Source organism: Balaenoptera musculus, chromosome 19, assembly GCF_009873245.2.
Source record: "Balaenoptera musculus isolate JJ_BM4_2016_0621 chromosome 19, mBalMus1.pri.v3, whole genome shotgun sequence".
NCBI classification, from domain to species: domain Eukaryota; kingdom Metazoa; phylum Chordata; class Mammalia; order Artiodactyla; family Balaenopteridae; genus Balaenoptera; species Balaenoptera musculus.
In genome coordinates this window covers 41,236,030-41,256,636 of record NC_045803.1, presented here as the reverse complement: position 1 = coordinate 41,256,636, position 20,607 = coordinate 41,236,030, and the positions used below count along the sequence as shown (strand labels likewise).

The window sequence follows — 20,607 nt, the reverse complement described above, 5'->3', positions numbered from 1 at the left end:
CCTAGTCAGTGCCATATTCTCTAAAAGTGCTTTCACATGTATTTACTCATTTAATCCTTACAATGACCCTATGAGATAGGCACAATTTGCCCTATTTCATAGATGAGGAAACTCAGCCACAGAAAGGTGAAATAATTTGTCAGAGGTGACAAAGTGCCAGAGCCAGATTCAGATCTTGCCATCTGGCTCTAGAGTCTGGGCTCTTAACCACTGTCTTTGTACACACACGTATACACACACACACACACACACACACACTTTTACATTAATTTAAACAGTGTACATATAATTTAGTGAATGAAAAAACAACGTTTTCTCTACTATGTAACAATGACTTAAAAATATTTTTAACGTGGAAAAATTACAAACATAAAAATTACCATCTTAACCATCTTTAAGTGTACAGTTCAGTAGTGTTAAGTAAGCACATTCACACTGTTGTGCAACCAATCTCCAGAACTCTTTTTAATGCCTGGAAATTATTCTATTTCATTGTTAGTCATATCAAATTTAAACACTGGACAAGACTAAATTTGAGTGTTTAAGACTGAAGTAGACATGGATAATAAAACTATAAAAAGACACAAGGAAGTGATTACTATAAAAATTAAGAAAATTATTACTTTTGAAGGGAGGGAAAAGGTCATAATTAGATGTACACATGGAGGGGGCTACTGGGGTAACTGTCACATTTTAATTTTTTTTTACCTGGATGGTTATAAGGGTGTTATTAGCCTTCTAATAATTAAGCTACATATTTTTTGATGTAGATTTGGTGTGTACTTTACCATAAAAAGGTTAAAAGAAAAATAGTCTAGGTTAATTCCATTCTTTGAGTAGTTTGAAAATAAATTTTCCTCTAGTGAAGAGACTATACAAATGACCGAAAATTATAATGTTACAAAATCAAGACAAATATTTATAGAAAAGTGGGAAATAATGTTACTCCCAGAGAGTTTTAATAATGTTCTAAAAATATGTATCTTATGATAACATAAGGTAATTTTTACATATAATCTGAAAGATAAGAAAAAAGAGGTAAGATATTTGGATCAATCAATTAATAGAAAATATATCTTATTATAGTAAATATTTTTTTTTGAGGACCAATAAATGAGGAATTCATGTACAACCTTAAAATGAAGACTAACTTTCTTTATAGCCATTACATTTAATAAACACAAAGTCACAGAGTACAACTTTTAAAAAATGAAAGACATTAAACTACTAAACTATTTAAAATCATTATGCACAAACAACACAAATAGAGCCTGAGAGTTTGGGGGAAAGTACTAACCAGTTACTGCCAGCAGCTGTGAAACTCTCACCTCCATTTCCTCCCGATGAGACCTGTCTCTATCTTCAAATTCACGTGTCCTTCTCCGGGCCTCTTCAAAGGCCTGTTGTGCTAATGCATCCTCCTGCTGTCATAAGAATATATGAAACAGATATTTTAATTTTGATTTATAATAAAAAAAATTTGGGGGTGTCTTATTTTTTGAAAGAAATGAACAGCAGAGTATTTCTCAAAACATCAAAGCCATAAAAAAAGTCAGAGCAACTTCTAAAAGAGAACTTCAGTATTTTCATGTTCTATTATAACACCTTGGAAATAGTAATCGTGTTCAGTCATATTCTAACAACTGAAAATGCTCTTCCCTTTCTGTCCTTACCTTATCCTATTCACCAAAGTAAAATCCTGATCAAGTCAATATTTTTTTTTTCAAGTCAATATTTAAAACATAGAAGTATAAGGAAAAAGAAATTAGTAAATACTTCTACAGTGTGGGGATAAGACAGGCCAGGTGCTCTAAGTATGACACTAAAGCCAGAAATATAAAAGAGAATATTAACAGAATCAACTGTACAAATGTTAGAAACTTCTAGACAACAAAAAGAAAATTCCAAGGGATATTATCAAGAAAAATTTATTTGTAACATATAACAAATCTATCCTAATCCTTTCCCAACTAATGGATAAAGATCTGAAGGAAACCCAGATACTTCAAACTTCTTGTGTCTAAAAGGTAACCAATTTAAACTTTCCCTTTACACTTTTTAGTCTGGATGGTGGCACTACTCACTCATTTCTGCCAAGAACCGGAGCTGCCTTTGACACTTCACTCTCCCCCTGTCTCCACAGAGCCAATCAACCACCAAATCCTATCCATCTGACCTCCTATTTTTTGAATCTTTAGGCTCCTTTTCATTCCTACAAACATTTTCCTAGTTCAGGATCCTAAGACCTCTCACCCAAATTACTGCAAAGTCTCTTCCTGTTTCCATTCTGTCATCCCCCAATCCAAAACACAGCCATCAGAGCGTGCCTTCTAAAGCACAATCTGACCACAATACTCCCCAACTTAAAGCTCCCTCGCTGTCTACAGCACAGGATGCTCAAGTGTGTGATTTGCAGTCACGCACTTCTCAACACTAGGATTTTCAATGGCACACTTGAAGAAACTAAAATATCAAAAACAATGCCAAAAAAGTCATCAATATTCACTGCCCTAGTTTCATTACAGCAAGGGGTGGCCAGGTAACTATGTTCTAGCCAATGATATAGAAGTGTAAGTCAATGAATGGGCCTTCTGAGAAAGTCATTTAAGAGACATGTCACCTTTCCTTCTTCCTGGGAACCGATGCAATGACCAGAGATACAGCAACCATCTTGCAAACATAATACTGGGGATGTTGCCACACACTGAGCATAGTACAGCAGGAAAATGAAAAGACCCACAGCCCCTGATAATATCATTGCCTGAACTGCAGACTGTTGATATCTTACTCTGTGTGATAAATCCTTTATTTGGCTCTGTTAGTAGGGTTGTTTGATACTTGCAATTTTCACTGACACAAAGTCTATAACTTAAACAAAACTGAAAGGTGTGATCAAGTCTCCATTCTTATGTTGCATTTACTAGCTCTGTGACCCAGGGCAAGGTATTTCATTTTCTAAGCCTCAGTAAACTCACATGTAAAATGCACGTAGTAGTAATACTTACGTCTCAAGATTAAATGAGATAACATATAAAAATGCTTAAGTGCACTACCTGACAACATTCAATAAATGCTATTATTTTATAAGCATTTGTGAACATGTAAAATTTACACGTGACTAAACATTACTATAAATACCAACTGTATTCTCAGAATGTACTACATAAGTCAGAGGCACCTGCAAAAGAACACTGTTCCCAAATGCCAAGGACTTTCTCTTATTTGATTAGGTATCAACCAGGGACATGTCTGCTGATAACAGGATATCCCTTCTGTCCTGTGCATTCATTCACTTTTTCATTTATTCCACAAATATTCCGTGAGTCTTTACCATGCCCAAGTCACTGTGCTGGGTGCCATGCACACAATGTGTGGGAGCAAATGGTGCTTTTCCTTATAGTTTCTGGTCTAGAGGGGCAGGTGGACAATGAACAAATAATTACAAAAATCAATATATAATTATCAGCTGTGACTGAGTATAGTAAAGGATTACAAGATGAAATGAGAGCATATAACACAAGATGTAATCTAACTCCCTAAGGAAGTTATTAGCCACTAATGTGTATTCTAGCAATGATCATAGATTTTTACCTTATTAAAATTTAAAAAAGTATTATTACTAATATTTGTAGTAAAATAAGCTAAGAGAGATTTGGTAGCTCTCTATTCTCTAATTCCAGCTTCTATCTTGGTCTTTTCTAGTAAGATGTGAAATGTATGTGCAATGAACACAGTCTGCACTTTAAATGGTTAAATCTGAAAGATGATCAGTGATCCAGTGTTATCCTGATCCATTCCTGTTGTGAACTTAAGTAACACCTCCCTTTCAAGGACAGCATAAAGGGTACTTACTGATAAAACTATACACTCACCCGTAAAGTGTGCTCAAATGGATAAGGACAAACAACCCTATCTAGACTCAGGTGGTGGAAGGCTTTCAGCACTCCAGTCCCCACCAGCTACTTGTTATACTAGCCTGTTACTCCACGGTCTATACCACAGTCTGCACATAGTAGTCAGGTGGGGTCATCATAAAAGGTGGCTGGGTGTTTGTGAAACCCATGTGGTAAATAAAGACCTAGCAGTGCTCTCATAGAGCATATATATAGACTATTCTTAACCATTCTTGCTACACTGATTTTGTCTTTACTGTATTGCTAAATCTACAACTATATTTATTTTACAGTTTGGTAATACTTACCTTTCTGTGCAATGAATTTAAAAAATAGAAGTATATATTTAATGAAAAATTAAGAATCAAATTCGTTTCCAAGAAAGCTGATGATGAATGCATAATTTGTACAAAATAACGACATTTCCTATTCTCTGTGGGGACCAGAATGATATTACTGATCACATGAAAACCAAAAGAAATAAATCTGCTGAAGAAGCACCAACATATACTTCAAAGGCGACAATTTAACATGTGCAGCTGCAAACGGTACATTTAACACCATTATGTAAAACATAACTTTTTATTTAAATCAAACGACTCTTCTAAATTTCCACTCACATTCTCGTCAACATACAAAAAGCAAAGCTGTTCATATGTTGGCTTTGCTGACAGAAGAATCCTGCAAAAAGCTGAAGGATACCAGTTTTACATCAGTGTCATTAGGTACTTCAAATAGAAAATCTATTCAACCCAATACGGTTCAATTTTTCTAATCATATTATAGAATCAAAATAGAGCTTTTGGAAGGTCATTATATTGAAGGTGAAACATATTTTTGTGACTGCTAATTTAAAAAGTACAAAAATGAAGATAAAGTTATTGGTTCTTAAACTGATAATACAAATACAAATGTTGGTGGAGCAAACATTTAAACACTGTATAAAAAATAACATTCTCAGTGAATTTTTAAAACTATGAAATAGAAATTTACTAGTAATTAGTTGTGGTACACATGAAATTCATAATTGTTATCCAAACAATTCTTATCCAAAGTAGTGAGGCATTCTACCAATCATTTAGACATTAGAGTTGCATAAATTACAAATATATTTACGTATCCATAGTTAAAGTGACTGAACTATAAAATTTCTGTGACAAAGCTGATGCTGAATACAAATAAATTCACATGACATTATACAGGCACTTTGGATTTTAGAAATCTGAGCCTTTGAAGAACTTCTATGAAATCAACCTAGTTCCTAAAATGGCATTGATCTTTTTTTTTTTTGTAAATGAGTCCTCAGTTATATTTTGTTCAAAATTAGTTGGAAATCTCTGATTAAAGTATTCAATGGTGAAGCGCCAAATTTTTCAGTTTTTCAAGCTTTTAGAGAATTGCAATTGTTGAAAGTCAAACAGATGAAGACAACACTGAAATTATCCTACAAATTACAGAAAATAAAGAAATGAAAGTACAATCAGCAAACATGATTCAATTTTGAGTTTATACAATTATACTCAGAAATATCTTCATTTGTGGGAAACTTTTAAAACATTTTATTGAACTATTTACACATACAAAAAAGTACACATATCTTAAGGCTGTGTTGTCCAGTACTGTAGCCACTAGCCACGTGTGACTACTGCATACTTGAAATGTTGCTAATTTGAGTCTGTAAGTGGAAAATACACGCTAGATTTCAAATACTTGTTACCAAAACAGGTAAATATCCCAATAAATATTTATATTGATTTTATGTTCAAATGATAATATTTTGGATATACTGGGATAAATAAAATGTAAAAATTAATAATTTTCAAACCTTTTTAAATGTGGCTTTTAAAAAATTTTAATTTACATAATGTGGCTCACATTTGAATTCTACTGGACAGCACTGTCCTAAAAGATAGCTTGACGAATCTTCAGAAACTGAACTAAAAGCCATATGAAGAGACAGAACAGCACCAGCATCTCAGAGGTCGTCTTCTCCTCCATTCCAGGAACTACCCTCCTCTCCCAAGGATAAACCACTATCCTTCCTTTTAACAACATGTATTATTAGTTTTACCTATTTTTGTACTTTTATATAAATGGATTCATATAGCATGTGCTTTTTTAATACACTCAATGGATTTGTGAAATTCACCCATATTGGTATGCTAGTTGTAGTTTTTCATTTTCATTGTATTTCTCTGTATGAACATGCAATTTATCCATTTGACTGTTAGTGGGCATTTGGGCAGTTTATAGTTTCTGGATATTAACCAATAATGCCGCTACAATGTCCTAGTACCTATCTTTTGATGAATATATGTATTCATTCCCATTGCATACCATGCCTCAGGACAGAACTGCTGGATCATAGGTATACACATGTGCAGTTTTAGTATTTATTGCCAAATGTTGTGTCAACTTTATGTAATCAAACACCACACCAACTGTTGTTCCGCATCCTTGCCAACGTTTGTCAAAGGTACTCTGAACAAAGGCAAAAAGACAATACCTGTGAAAATATTTCAGTTGAAATACTTACACAACTTAATTTTTAAAAAAGTAATTGTGACTATCCTCCGTTTATCTCTTAGCCTACCCGGTACCTGAGCATCTACTGGAGAATTTTGTTCTCACATGGCAGAGAAAGAGATTGAGCAAGCTTAGCTCCCTTGTGCATGTCTTATCAGGACACTAATTCTACCATATCAGGGCCCCACTCTTAGGACTCATTTAACCTTAACAGACCCCATAAAGGTCCTATCTCCAAATACAGTCATATTGGAAGTTGGGGCTTCAAAATATGAATTTTGGGGGAACACAAACATGCCATCCACAATAGCTGGTAAGTGGTGGGGGCAGGAATCACAATTACATGACCATGAAGTGCCTACTCCTAACTTCTATACTTCATTGCCTCTTTACATTTACTATCTTTCAGAAGACTGGGGGATGGAGAAAGCTCCAGAGAAGTGCTGACTGTTGACTGAATGGTTGGTATCCCCTGCTTTAAAATTTTTATATTATGTAAGACCTATTATTATATTAGTTTACTATGACAACAGATGGTACTTACTTTATAGTGATAAAGCCCAATTTGTGGACCAGGGCAACAAAGCCTGGGAAATTCTCAGTATGGAAAATACTGTGGGCTAAACTTTAAATTTTTACCTATCACTTTAATAAAATATTTCAGTTTTAGAAGTCAACTTAATCTGAAATTCACCCTTACATAAATTCAATCTGCTGTATCACTTCTTACAGAAACAGCCTTCTAAACTGCCAATTATTTACTATTTTTCTGAAGGAATTAGGTATTCCTTATCCCTGTGGAAATTAAGGTAGCAGAGATTCTTTCTTAAGAATTTTAACTTTGAGCCTGAATTTTTTACTTGGAAGGTTTAATTTTTTGATCTCTTAAGAAGACAATTCCTACATTTCTGTATATGGAGAACAAAATGGGAATAACAGAAATAACAAAAAGAGAGCTCCTTTTTATTCTTGCCATTATTTTAACTTTATTAAGAGGATTAATATTAAACAACTAAAAAAATTAACACCGCTAATAATCAGATACTCTGACATGTTCTTTCAGCATTTTGAATATGTCATCACACTATCTTCTGGCCTCCATAATTTCAAAAGACAAGTCAGCTCTTAATCTTATTGTGGCTCCCTTGTATGTAATGAGGCCTTTTTCTTGCTGCTTTTAAGATTCTCTTTGTTTTTCAACAGTTTGGCTATGATGTACCTAGTTGTGGATTTCTTTCTGCTTACCCTACTTGGAGTTCATTAAACTTCTTGGATATGGAGATGAATATTTTTCGTCAAATTTAGAAGTTTTCAGCCATTATTTCTTAAAATATATTTTCTGCCCCTTTCTTTCTCTCCTTACCGCCTGGGACTTTCATTACATATATGTTGGTCTGCGTGCTGGTGTCCTACAATCTCTGATACTGTTCATTTTTCTTTGTTCTTTCTTCTTTCTGTTCTTGAGACTGGATAATCTCTATTAATCTATGTTCAAGTTCACTAATTCTTCTGCCAGCTTAAATCTGTTGAGTCTGTGAATTTTTCATTTCAGTTATCGTACTTTTCAATCCTAGAATTTCTACTTGATTCTTTTTAAAAATTTAGATCTCTTTATTAATATTCTGTCTTTGATGAGTCACTGGCATAATTGTCCTTCAATTCTTTAAAGGAAGAAATTTTCCTTTAGTTCTCTGAACATACTGAAAAAGAATTGCTTTTAAGTCTTTTGTCACTAAGAACCATCATCTGAACTCCCTCAGAGTATCTACTGCCTGCTTTTTCCCCTGAGTATCAGTCACACTTTTGTGCTTATTTGCATGTCTTGTAATTTCCTGTTAAAAATTGGATATTTTAGATAATATACTGTAGCAACTCTGAATTCTGACCCCTGCCTCCAGCTTGTTGTTGCTGTTTTTTGTTTGTCTACTTAGTGACTTGCCTAGTTGTGTGGAGTCTGTTTCCCCAGCAGTGTGCAGCCTCTGATGTCACTGCTTAGTTTTTTTTCTTTTTAAGCCTTGCTTTCTAGGGGGTTGCCCCTGGGTCAGCATAACCTAATGGTCAGCCAATGATTGGTCAGAGGTTTTGCTTAAACACCTTGAGTCAGAAGGCTTCTAATCCTTTGCCATGGAATCTGTGTGTGGCTTACTTTCAAAGTGCAGGGAGTTTATCAGTCTACCCTGTATTCAGCCAGGGACTAGTAGCTTTCAAGGGCTCTCTCTGTCCTCTCCTGAACAGGTGTAGCCTTGCACACGTACACAGCCTTTTGGACCATGAGAGGTTAAGTGTGATCTCAATAAGGCTTACTTCAGCTATCTCTTTCCCTAGATTTCCCTGATAAATTTCTGGCTAGTCTGCCATTTTGTTGCTTCCTGAAACATTAGCTTTCTCCAACTGTTTGCCACAGAGACTGCTATTGTTTTCAACAACAGCCCTGGACATGTATTTTTCCAAGTGCTGCTCTAAATAAAGTCAGCTCCCTCTGACAGGACAGCAGAGCTGCCAGTCCTCATGGCTTGTCCTGCCTGCCCAGGGTAGAACTTGAGGAACCACAGAGCTAAGGGAGATGGGAGCAGCTCCCAACTAAAAGGCCAGACTATGACTGTTCTTACTGAAATTCACTAGCTTCGTTTGAATAAATGCCTCTCAATATATGTCCTTTGGTTAATTTCCAGAGACCTTAAATGGGTCTTTGTTTGTTTGTTTACAATTTTGTTAAGTTTAATCACTGCTTTTTGGAGAGAGAATCTGCCAAGCTCCTCACTCAGCCATTTCAAAAGTGCTGCTCCTACATTTTATTTTAAACTGGGTTTTTTTTTCCCCCCTCAGAATGTGCTAAGGATCCAGAACAAATATTAAACAGAACCATCTACTACACTTTGAAGTGCCCCACTAAGCACACAGTGGTAATCCAGTGCAATTCAGAACCACTGAAGGAAAAACTTTCCCCAAACCAGGACCAAAATCTGGGTCTCAATCTCTTCAGAATTCATCAATATTATGAGAACATGACACTTTCTATACTTACTGTTTCTAAAAAATACTTCCTAATTTTATTTGATAACAACAAACTATATATAAAAAGAGACAAGGAAGGCAGGGAGGTCCATGGATGGAAGTGTGTGTGTGTGTGTGTGTGTGTGTGTGCAGGGGTACTTGGGGGGGGGTCAAGAATGGAGAGAGGGTCAAAAAAGAGGGTCAAAAATTAGAGAAAGGGCCTTCCCTCATCCCCCATCAGAGTTGGCGCCCAGAGGAGGGTTCTTGAGGGAGCTGTGAGGGTCCACAGACGTGCCTCAGCCTATGAGATGGTAGAAGATCCAGCACCCAAAAGTGACCCAGTGACTGGCCCAGCTGAGCTCTGACCACTTGTGGACAGTGTATGCCATGCTGTAGCCCTGCTCCTCTGTGGTATCGTCCACATCAACGTCAAACAGGGAGCCCAGGTAGGCCAGGTGGAAGATGGCCAGGGCCCCAAAGAGCAGGTTTAAGGCTCGCACCCCTAGGCCCAAACGATGCTGGTGTGAACAGTCTGGTGGGCACCTTTTCGACAAGACACAGGCACTGAGGATCCGAGCCAGGCGCTTTCGGAGGACGTGCTCCACATAAGTGATAAATGCCAGGGACAGCAGCACCGCAGCCAGGTGGAAGCTAAAGCCGTGCAGGAGGGCGCTGGTTGCATAGGTGACCAGCACGGCTGAAAAGGTCCCCAGGTGGAGAGCATTCTTGAAAACATAGTTATTTAGCCAACAAGACATGGGCAGGTTCCAGCTTGTGACAACTTCCACCATGGACCGGGGCAGCTCCACATTCAGTGGCTTAGAGACCGTCAGGTCCCATTCCAGGTGATCCTTCTCCTCGGTGAAGCCAGCCCCCGCCAACGTGGCTGTGGCCTCAGATAGAAAGCCCACAAAATAGTTGCTGAAGTGGAAGGAGACAGCACTCTCGTAGGCTCGCAGCCACTTGTGAAGGAGGCGGTCGTCATCAAGGGGGATGACGTAGGGGAAGAGGTAGGGGCCCACACAGGTGGACAGCACAAGGCACAGCAGGGCCAGCACCAGGCTCTGGGCCACTTTCTGCAGCCACTGACGGCTCAGCGGGAGGCCTCGGACAGCCTGTAGGTAGCTGTGGAAGGATATCCAGGGCCCAAAGACGATGGTGCCCACAAAGAAGAGGTAGCCCATGAACTCCACGGGCGAGGGCACCACACCCACCTCGCCCCGGTCCAGATCGAAGCCCAGAGACACTGCCTTCATGGCCACAATCATCTGGGCCCCTCGCATCTTGTGCCACGTCACAGTGTCCACCATGTGCATCTCACCCATGAGTAGGTAGATGAGGATGGTGACGGAGAGGAAGATGCCACGATGGGAGGAATGTCGGCAGAGGAACAGCACGAGGTAGCACAGAAGGCAGAGCAGCATGACCCAAACCATGTGCAGCTGGAAGAAGTGGTAGAGGCTGAAGAACCCACCTGCCACGGTGCTTGCATGCTTCAGGTAGGATGGCAACCCAAGCCTCCCGAGGAGGCGGCAGGCGAGGCAGATGGCAAGGAGCAGCCAGATCTGGTCGAGGCCCTGCTGGGCAGCAGGCAGGAGACAGCCCTGCAGCAGCTGCTGGAAAAAGTCCTGGCGGCTGAAGGTGGCCATGGTGGACCCCCACAGATGGATGAACAGATGGATAGACTTGGCAGTAAAGAAGCTGCGGTCCAGGGGCCCAGGGACACACCACCGCCACCACTGTCGCCGCCTCCTCCAGGCAGCCTCCCCCGCAAGCTGCAAGGCCGGGACCAGCTGCGGCTCCCAGGGCAGCACTGTATACTTACTCTTAAAGACTGGGTAAAATAGATCTCCACACAAAGGCAAGATTAGGGGTAAATAAAGGGACCACAGTCAGTAAAGCCTGAAGTCACCCTACCTGGGCTCGCTCCTCATCAAACTCCAGGCAGCCCATACCATCCAGTCTCTGGAGATCAATCCAACCTTTCCAGATAACACAGACTCCATTCAGAATCATGGGAGCCTTCAAATATACCTAAGACACAGAAAGAAGGATGAAAACCAATAATAAGCCATCAGACACATAAAAAACAAAGGATAAACTTACTTATGAAAACTGGGTTTTTTTGGGGAAAAAAAAATAAATACAATTATAAAATTAAGAATTGTAGGAAAGTATACAAAGTATAGCCTCTGACCATATTCTATAAATTAAGTTAATCTGGTTTACCAGGATTTTATTTCTAGTCACAATTTTTCCAGATTATTTATTTATTTTTTTAAAGATTTAATTTTATTTTCATTTTTGGCTGTGTTGGGTCTTCACTGCTGCGTGTGGGCTTTCTCCAGTTGGGCTTCTCATTGCGGTGGCTTCTCTTGTTGTTGAGCACGGGCTCTAGGTGTGTGGGCTTTAGTAGTTGTGGCATGCGGGCTCTAGTAGTTGTGGCATGCGGGCTCAGTAGTTGTGGCTCGCGGGCTCTAGAGCGCAGGCTCAGTAGTTGTGGCACACGGGCTTAGTTGCTCCGCAGCATGTAGGATCTCCCTGAACCAGGGCTCGAACCCGTGTCCCCTACATTGGCAGGAGGATTCTTATCCACTGCATCACCGGGGAAGTCCCTCCAGATTATTTTTAAAAGGAAGTTTTACAGATTTTGTAAAAACTGTAGTAAGGTGATACTTGAAGTGACATTGTTTCTTTTGCAGCTGAAGCTAGGACAATCAGGTACTTTGCTTTAATTTTTGAATCTTGAATAGGAAGACATAAAGATGTAAAACAACTGGAATTCACTAGCCCCTGAAGAGAGCACGCACTGTTTCTCCCTGTTTGGATGCCTGGAGCCACCCAGGGTCAGGTTCTTCATATTTCCTTTCAGTTTTATAAGCTACCTCATAGATTCCTGGTAAGTAATGCTGTTTTTCTTTCTTTTTCTTTTTTTACTTAAGTTAGCCAGAGTTGATTTCTACCGCTTTTAGCCAAAGAACCTTAACTGATGCAACATTTATTTATGCATACTAAACATAAGAGAATTCTTCTGTTTCAAGTAAATAACCCTCGAGCAAAAGTCACTTTAGGTATGATTTCCAAATTTAAATCACTTTCATTTTTGATCACCAAATTAATTTTCATATTGCCTGTAAATATAGTTGTTCTCAAGAGCAATTAAGGATCCATCAAGAAAGGAAAGGTGCTAATGCTATCATCTTGAGGTATTTTACTGTGATACAGTAAGAAAATATAAAAGAGAAGAAAAGAGAAATTTGTTAGTTCTTACAATCTCCCTCATCATAACACCATTTTATTCTAATAAGTACTTCAAAAAAAAAAAAACCCCAACATTGTTATTTTAGGTCTTCTCTACCTCATTTAACACGGGCTTCTGAATAAAAATCAGCATAGATTTTTTTTTTTTTATCATTTACTGCCTTAACAAGATCTTTTAAATGCAGAGGATGCAGGACTTCAATGAGTTTTCAAAATGCCAGGTTATCCAATATATCTTTATAAATAAGGTTCTTCATCTGCTTAAACCAAATATATTTTCTTCAGATAATCCCACTGCTTTTGTGAGCTAAAATTAGCATTATTTATTACCTATAATTATATAGTCAGTAAGGCAGTTTTCTCATTTTGAGGAAAAAGCTGGAAGCATCAACTTTTTCTTTACTCAATTCAGCAGTTTCTTCAACAAAAAAAGTCATGAGGCATTCTTGTTTTACAGAGGTTTAATAAGAATAACTTATTAAATCATTAATTATGTCAGTAATTATAAATATGCAACAAAAATGACTGAGACACCTGTAAAATAAAACCTAGAGGACTTATGCCTTCTTAGTACATATTTAAGTCATTCCCCTCCGCTAGTAAACACAACTGTTTTTCCTGTTAAGGGCCCCAATAAACCATGCTGAATCAATTTCTACTGATACTGGAAAAAAAGCCAAAAACATAAGGTTCCATTTCTCCTCCCATTTGGACCAAGGGAAACAGTCTACAGTTATAGCTGAAACCGTTTAACCACACATTTCCTTCTGTTCTGATAAGTGCTCATTCCCTTCCACACTGTGAATTTAAAACTCCACTGGTATGCACCTAGTTGAACAAGTAACTGTGACGACCTCATATTCGATACCTCACTAAACCTAAAATAACCCTCTGAATTGCCTATCAATATAACTTGACTTACCACATCTACTAATCAAGATTCCCATTTACTCTTTCCAACAGAGGAGGGGGTGCTACACAATCAGGAGCACAGCATTTCACTTATCAATCTACCTCATTATTTTAAATTCTCACACTAAACATAAAGATAATCCTCATCTAATAGCAGAGAAAGGTCAACTTCATGATCAGATTCTATATTCTTCATCAATGACTTACATCTTTTAGATTCAAAGATTCCATAATCTAGCTTATTCATATTTACTTCCATAGTCAAAAAATATTTTCCTTATGAAATTACCAAATTTTTAAACAGCTGATTTATTACTTCTTTATAAAAGTTTTCTCATGACTAAGAAAACCACTGATCTGCTTTGGAAAATTCCTAAATGGGTTCAGAAAATGGCTACAGTTCATAATCAAGGCTAGTGCCTGGAATTGTAATTTAAAATATTTAGATGATCCTGTGATTTACTGCGATGTTCACATTTAAATAAATACAGTTTTATGTGTAGACCTTCAAAGTAAATGCTTGGCACTTTCATACATTCATGAATATCAAACCTTGAAGTACGAAGAAACTAAAACTCTCTTACTTTGGTAATTTAATAACGTCATTTAAACATTCAGACAGTTTTCACTGAAAATAATGATGGTTTATTTCAAACTGTGAAAAGAAAATGTATTAGAATATGACCTAGGGTTTAAACCCATTGTCCTAGAACAATTAAATGTTTTATATAAAATGAATTCTATAAAGCCTTTAAATTGGGTAAATATTCAGCTAATCACACACAAAAATAACAAAATAGCTTGCTTATCTTTCCAAAAGTAAAATATCAGAGGATATGTTTAAGACTTCACAGAAAGTTAAAAGTGACTGCAGCCTCACGTTTTGTGTTCTTTTGGAAATAAGGTAAAGTATTGCACAATTTTTTAATCAGCTCAATCTCTAAGTATCAGTATTTGTGATGTTATTTCAATCCAAATTACACAATCACTTTTCTTTCACATTTGTAGCTTTAAATTCCACATCACTGTAGCAGTAGAGCTTCAGCAAAAACACGTACGCACCAACTGTGGCATTATCCATATAATGAAATACCATTCAGCCATTAAAAAGGAATAAAGTAGTGATACATGCTACAACATGGATGAACCTTGAAAACATTATGCTAAGTGAAAGAAACCAGAAAAAGGCCACATACTATATGATTCCATTTATATGAAACATCCAGAATAGGTAAATACAGAGACAGAAAGGATATCAGTGGTTCCCAGGGGCTGAGGGGAGGGGGGAATGAGGAGTGACTGTTAATAAGTACAGGATTTCTTTTTAAGGTGATGAAAATGTTTTGGAATGACAGAGTGGTGACAGCTGCACAATTCTGTGAATATACTAAAAATCCCTGGATTTTTAGTTAATTTAGTGAAGGATGAATTTTATGGTCTATGAATTTTATCTCAATAGAGCTATTATAAAAAATATTTGCAATAAGTTTTATCTGTTATATAGGTGACATCTATAAGATATGTATATGGAGATTTTTGAGCAGGCAGTTGCATATAGGATTCTAGCACTCTGTGAAGAGATATGGGCTGATGATATAAATCTGGCAGTCATCAACGACACAGTGGTATTTAAATCCAGGGGAAAGGAAGAGATTACTCAAGCAGTAAGTAGAAGGAGAAAAGAGGGGGACCCATGAAGAACCCTAAGGAAATCCAACTTTCAGATGTTGGGTAGAAGAGAATAATCCAGCAGAGCAGCCTAAGAACTGCCAGTGAAGAAACAGGAAAACATGCAAAGAGCCTAGTGGCTAAAGGTTAAGTTAAAGGCCCCCAAGTAAAAATTTCCCCTTTGTTGGCTGCATAAGATTTTGAAGTATTACGTTACAGTATCTTAGGTTACTCATAACTTTTAGCAATGCTCTTATTTAAGGCAGGAGTTCTTAGTCTGGAGTTCAGAAAACCCACATGAGTTTGGGTTTATGGATAAGTTTCAAGAAGACCAGAAACCTCCCAAAATTCTGGTAAAAATGTATGTTTGTGTCCATGTGCATTTTTCTAAGGAAGTCCAATGCTTTCACCAAATTCTCAAAAGGGTGTACAAGGGGAAAAGGATTCAACTATGACAGTAAAAATGCAATTCTTCCCTTTCCCCTCACAGACACCAAGGTCTTTGTAGCACCAAGCTTGAGAGATGATAAATACCCTTCATTTAGTAAAGGGACCAAACTGCTTAAGCAGCTAAACATTAGTTTCCCTGGGTTTTGAAATGTGCCAGAGGAAGGATAAGAGAGGACTTAGTTAGTTTCCCATTTATCAACCTGTACAAAATAGTTCTATCTCTGAGTCTGGAGTCTCTTATTCTGAGAGTATATAAATTTGGAATAAACAGTGGCATCTTCAATTGCCCTTTCTTCTACAATACTATATGGATGTTCAGTGTTTCTAGCTCCTAGGTAGCTGGACTGAGAATAGAAATTGAGGGTACAACGGGACAGCAGAAAGAGTTCCCTTTATTGAGTGGTTCTGAAGAAGATAATTTCAAGATAATTAAAACAGAATAATCGTAAATTTGCAAAGACTCCCATACACACTGGTACTGAGCCATAACATCAAGATACACAGAAACCAAGTGTCAAAGCTATTGATAAAAGCAAGAAGCAGATACTTCACCCTCAAAAAACCCATTTCAATTGGAAAGAATATTTCATTTCCTTATAGTAAACTATTAGAGCTCAAATAATTGTGACTCTAGCCAATAAACTGAGATATTAGGGAAAACAGTAGAGGAAATGATCAGTACCCCTTAGGCCCTCAGGACATACCTGAATAATGATTAATAGAAGAACAGAAGTACACCTGGAATTTAGAAATGTTTTTCTTGTAGCTTTCCTATAATTTCAATTTGAAAGGATTCACCTATTCAACAGATGTATATTACCTGTCATTTTGTACATGGTATTATCATAAGGGCAGAGGGGAATACATGATGATTTTTTAAAAAATTGTATCCCACCACCCCAAAAAAGATTCCAACACCAGTTAAAGTCTTTAATAAGGAAGAACGGAATGCATACAAAAAGAACTCTAAGAATTAAAACTGAATTCACCCATTACATTTAAGTAGGACTCACTTAACTCCTAAGGTTAACGGAATGTTCCATTGATAGTAATAAAATTGTAAGGAGCTGGATCCAGCAGCTTTGCAACCTCTTTTTAAAGACCACAGTTCTAACAAAGTTGCATATAAACATGACCAGGATATAATATTTGAAGATTATCTACCTGAAAAATATAAAATATTCAACTGAAAAACCAAGTGAATTAATGAGTTCAATAAAGTGGCTGGTTATAAAAAAAATATACAAAACCCAACAACTTTCCCGTATTACAACAGTAACTATTTAGAAAATAAAATGAAAAATTTAAAAAACAAACCTATTTTAAAATAGCATTGGGATTTCCCTGGTGGCGCAGTGGTTAAGAATCCGCCTGCCAATGCAGGGGACAAGGGTTCGAGCCCTGGTCCAGGAAGATCCCATATGCTGCGGAGCAACTAAGCCTATGCACCACAACTACTGAGCCTGCGCTCTAGAGCCCGCGAGCCGCAACTACTGGGCCTGTGTGCCACAACTACTGAAGCCTGCGTGCCTAGAGCCCGTGCTCCGCAACAAGAGAAGCCACCACAATGAGAAGCCCGCACACCGTAACGAAGAGTAGCCCCCGCTCGCCGCAACTAGAGAAAGCCTACATGCAGCAAGAAGACCCAACGCAGCCAAAATAAATAAATTTATATTTTAAAAAATAGCATTAAAAGTATCTACTAAGAATAAATTTAATACGAAACAGGTAGGCTCTATAAGAAGAAAATACCTAATTTTTGAAACACAGTAAGAGACTTGAAAAACTAGTGAGATGTCATGTTCTCTAATGGTAAGACTACAAATGCCAATTTATACCAAAGTAATCCTTATTTTAACGAAATTCCAGTAAAATCTCAAAATAATGTTTTTTGGAATTTACAAAATAAGTCTATAATTCATACAAAAGAATCAGACCATCCAAGAGAATAAAAGAAAGTATTTTTCTGCTCTTTCAGCTATTAAGACCTGTAACAACGCAATCAGTACATATGCAGTAGTGCTGTGGCAGCCAGAAACAACTTGATGGAATAAACAAAAAAATTAAAAAACAAAACCACATATACAAGTACTTAATAAATGAAAAGGGCAACATTTCAAATCAATGGTAAAAGGGTATTTTACTTAACCAGTGGAGATGGGAAAACTGACTATCATTAAAAAAAAAAAAAGTTTGAAAAAAAATAAATAAAATGGCTAAAATATTAAAACAAGGTAACTATTTCTAAACAAAAGGTAAAAATTTTTTAAATTAGGGACTTCCCTGGTGGTTGACTGGGTAAGACTCTGCGCTCCCATTGCAGGGGGCCCAGGTTTGATCCCTGGTCGGGAAACTAGATCCTGCGTGCTTGTGGCAACTAAGTGTCCGCATGCCTCAACGAAGCTCCCGTGTGCCGCAACTAAGACCCGGCGCAAGATACATACATACATAAATATTTTTAAAAAATTTTTTTAAATTAAAAATCTTAATAATGTGTATGAGGAGAGATACCAGGTTCTACTACATTGTCAGAGGGAGCATGAACTGGCTAACAATTCTGGGAAGGCATTTTTTGGCAACAGTGTGAATTTTCCTCTTACAAATAGCTCGTGGGGCTCAATATCAAAAAAAACAAACAACCCAATAAAAAAATGGGCAGAAGACCTAAATAGACATTTCTCCAAAGAAGACATACAGATAGCCAAGAGACACATGAAAAGATGCTCAACATCGCTAACTATTAGAGAAATGCAAATCAAAACTACAATCAGATATCGCCTCACACCAGTCAGAATGCCCATCATTAAAAAGTGTCTACAAACAATAAATGCTAGAGAGGGTGTGGAGAAAAGGGTAAATTGGTACAGGCACTATGGAGAACAGGTTCCTTAAAAAACTAAAAACAGAGCTACCATATGATCCAGCAATCCCACTCCTGGACATATATCCGGAGAAAAACAGGGTTCGAAAGGATACATGTACCCCAATGTTCATTGTAGTGCTGTTTACAATAGCCAAGACATGGAAGCAACCTAAAGGTCCATCAATGGATGAATGGATAAAGAAGATGTGGTACAGATATACAATGTAATATTATTCAGCCATTAAAAAGAATGAAATAATGCCATTTGCAGCAACATGGATGGACCTGGAGATTATCATACTAAGTGAAGTCAGACAGAGAAAGACAAATATCATATGATATCACTTATATATGCAGAATCTAAAAAAAAAGTGATATAAATGAACTTATTTGCAAAACAGACTCAGACTCACAGCTTTAGAGAACAAACTTATGGTTACCAGGGGAGAAGCGTGGGGGGGAGGGATAGATCGGGAGTTTGGGATTGACATGTACACACTACTATATCTACTACAGATAACCAGCAAGGACCTAGTGTATAGCACAGGGAACTCTGCTCAATATTCTGTAATAACCTAAACGGGAAAAGAATTTGAAAAAGAATAGATACATGTATATGTAAAACTGAATCACTATGCTGTACACCTGAAACTAACACAACATTGTTAATCAACTATGCTCCAATATAAAAATAAAAATTTTTTTTAAAGTGTGAATTTTCCTTTGACCCAGCAATGTCATGCCTATGAACGTATCCTAAAATTTAATCAAAGATGTATACAGAGTATTTGATTACAAGGCTGTTCACTCTTAAGGGTTTTTTAATAATGGCAAAAGGTTACAAATAACCTAGATGCTCAACATTTTGTTGTTTAATGCTGAATCAACAATATATATTAAATAAGGTGTCTTTAAACAGAAACATACATAAACAAGATTATGTATTAACTGGCTGAGGAGGATGTTGTGACCAGAGGCTTGCAGGAACCTAACTCTGTATTTTCCGCGGAAGAAGTTGTTCGGTGTTCATTACTTCCAAGTCTGCAGGGACTTTATAGAAGATAACTACCATATATTAGGAGAATCAACCATAATTATTTTTTAAAGGAAAGGAATATTATCACTATGCTTAACCCCAAGACAGCATGGGAAGAGTAAAAACTGAATGTACTTTAGAATCAGATAAAACCTGGATTTAAATCCTGGTTCTAACAGTGTATTTGAGACAAATCATTTAAGATTGCTAATAAGCCTCAGATTCCTCACATATAAAATCAAGGTTAAATAATACCTCTTTCATAGTTGATAGTAAAAATTAGTTAAGCCAATGTACATACACTTATGAAACATATAGAGCACCACAGAAACTGAATGCTTACACACAATACTTCCACCAAAGTTTTACACAGTGATTTCTCTTCAAAGGAAAGAAGCCATTTTTTTTTGAGACAATGAACAGTTGATCACACCAATGAATCAGCAGATAAGCAATAATACTGGGATGGCCACAGGCACCCAGGAAAACAAGATACTCCACAAAGGAAGTATGCACCCTGCCTTTTAGTTGTAATCATTTCTGTAGTCTATTTAACAGATTCCTTTAGAAGATACTTGGTTCTGACTCATTCTCCTTTAGTCACATGTTCCTCCTCATGTAGAAATGCATAGTCAGCTGCTTGCCTGTTGGATAATCATTACAGACAGTCATTCAATCTCACTTGCCTCTGAATCATAATTGGGTTGCATGTAAGTGTAAAAAATAGCTTCTTCTATAGTGATTTAATGTAATTTACCAATCTACTTCTTACAGTTCCAAACAGAAAACAGTACTTCTTGCAGAAATCATAACATGGATTAACACAGAATGTGCCTGGAACTTAAAAGATTAAGCAAGCAAACGTGTTTACGCGCGTGCATGCACACACGCAGACACACACTCAATAAATGGATGTGTTAACCAAACCCATCCTAAAAGGCATATGGAAAATGAATTAAAATATGTAAAAGTAAAGAAAAAAAAAGGCATAGGGACCTGAATAG

General features: G+C 37.2%; 1 protein-coding gene across 3 annotated transcripts in view; it reads right to left on the bottom strand.

Annotated features, from left to right (window-relative positions):
* Nucleotides 1-20,607, bottom strand: part of CBFB (core-binding factor subunit beta) — a 61,551-nt gene that overhangs the window by 14,883 nt on the left and 26,061 nt on the right. Inside the window, exons 4-5 of one of the 3 annotated variants that reach the window (XM_036833072.1) lie at nucleotides 11,331-11,447; nucleotides 1,298-1,424 (exon numbers count right to left, since the gene is read on the bottom strand). In XM_036833072.1, coding sequence (XP_036688967.1) covers nucleotides 1,298-1,424; nucleotides 11,331-11,447 — 244 coding nt within the window. Of the gene's footprint in view, nucleotides 1-1,297; nucleotides 1,425-5,369; nucleotides 11,030-11,330; nucleotides 11,448-20,607 lie in introns of those variants that run through there. The other 2 variants (XM_036833071.1, XM_036833070.1) reach the window with 2 other exon arrangements.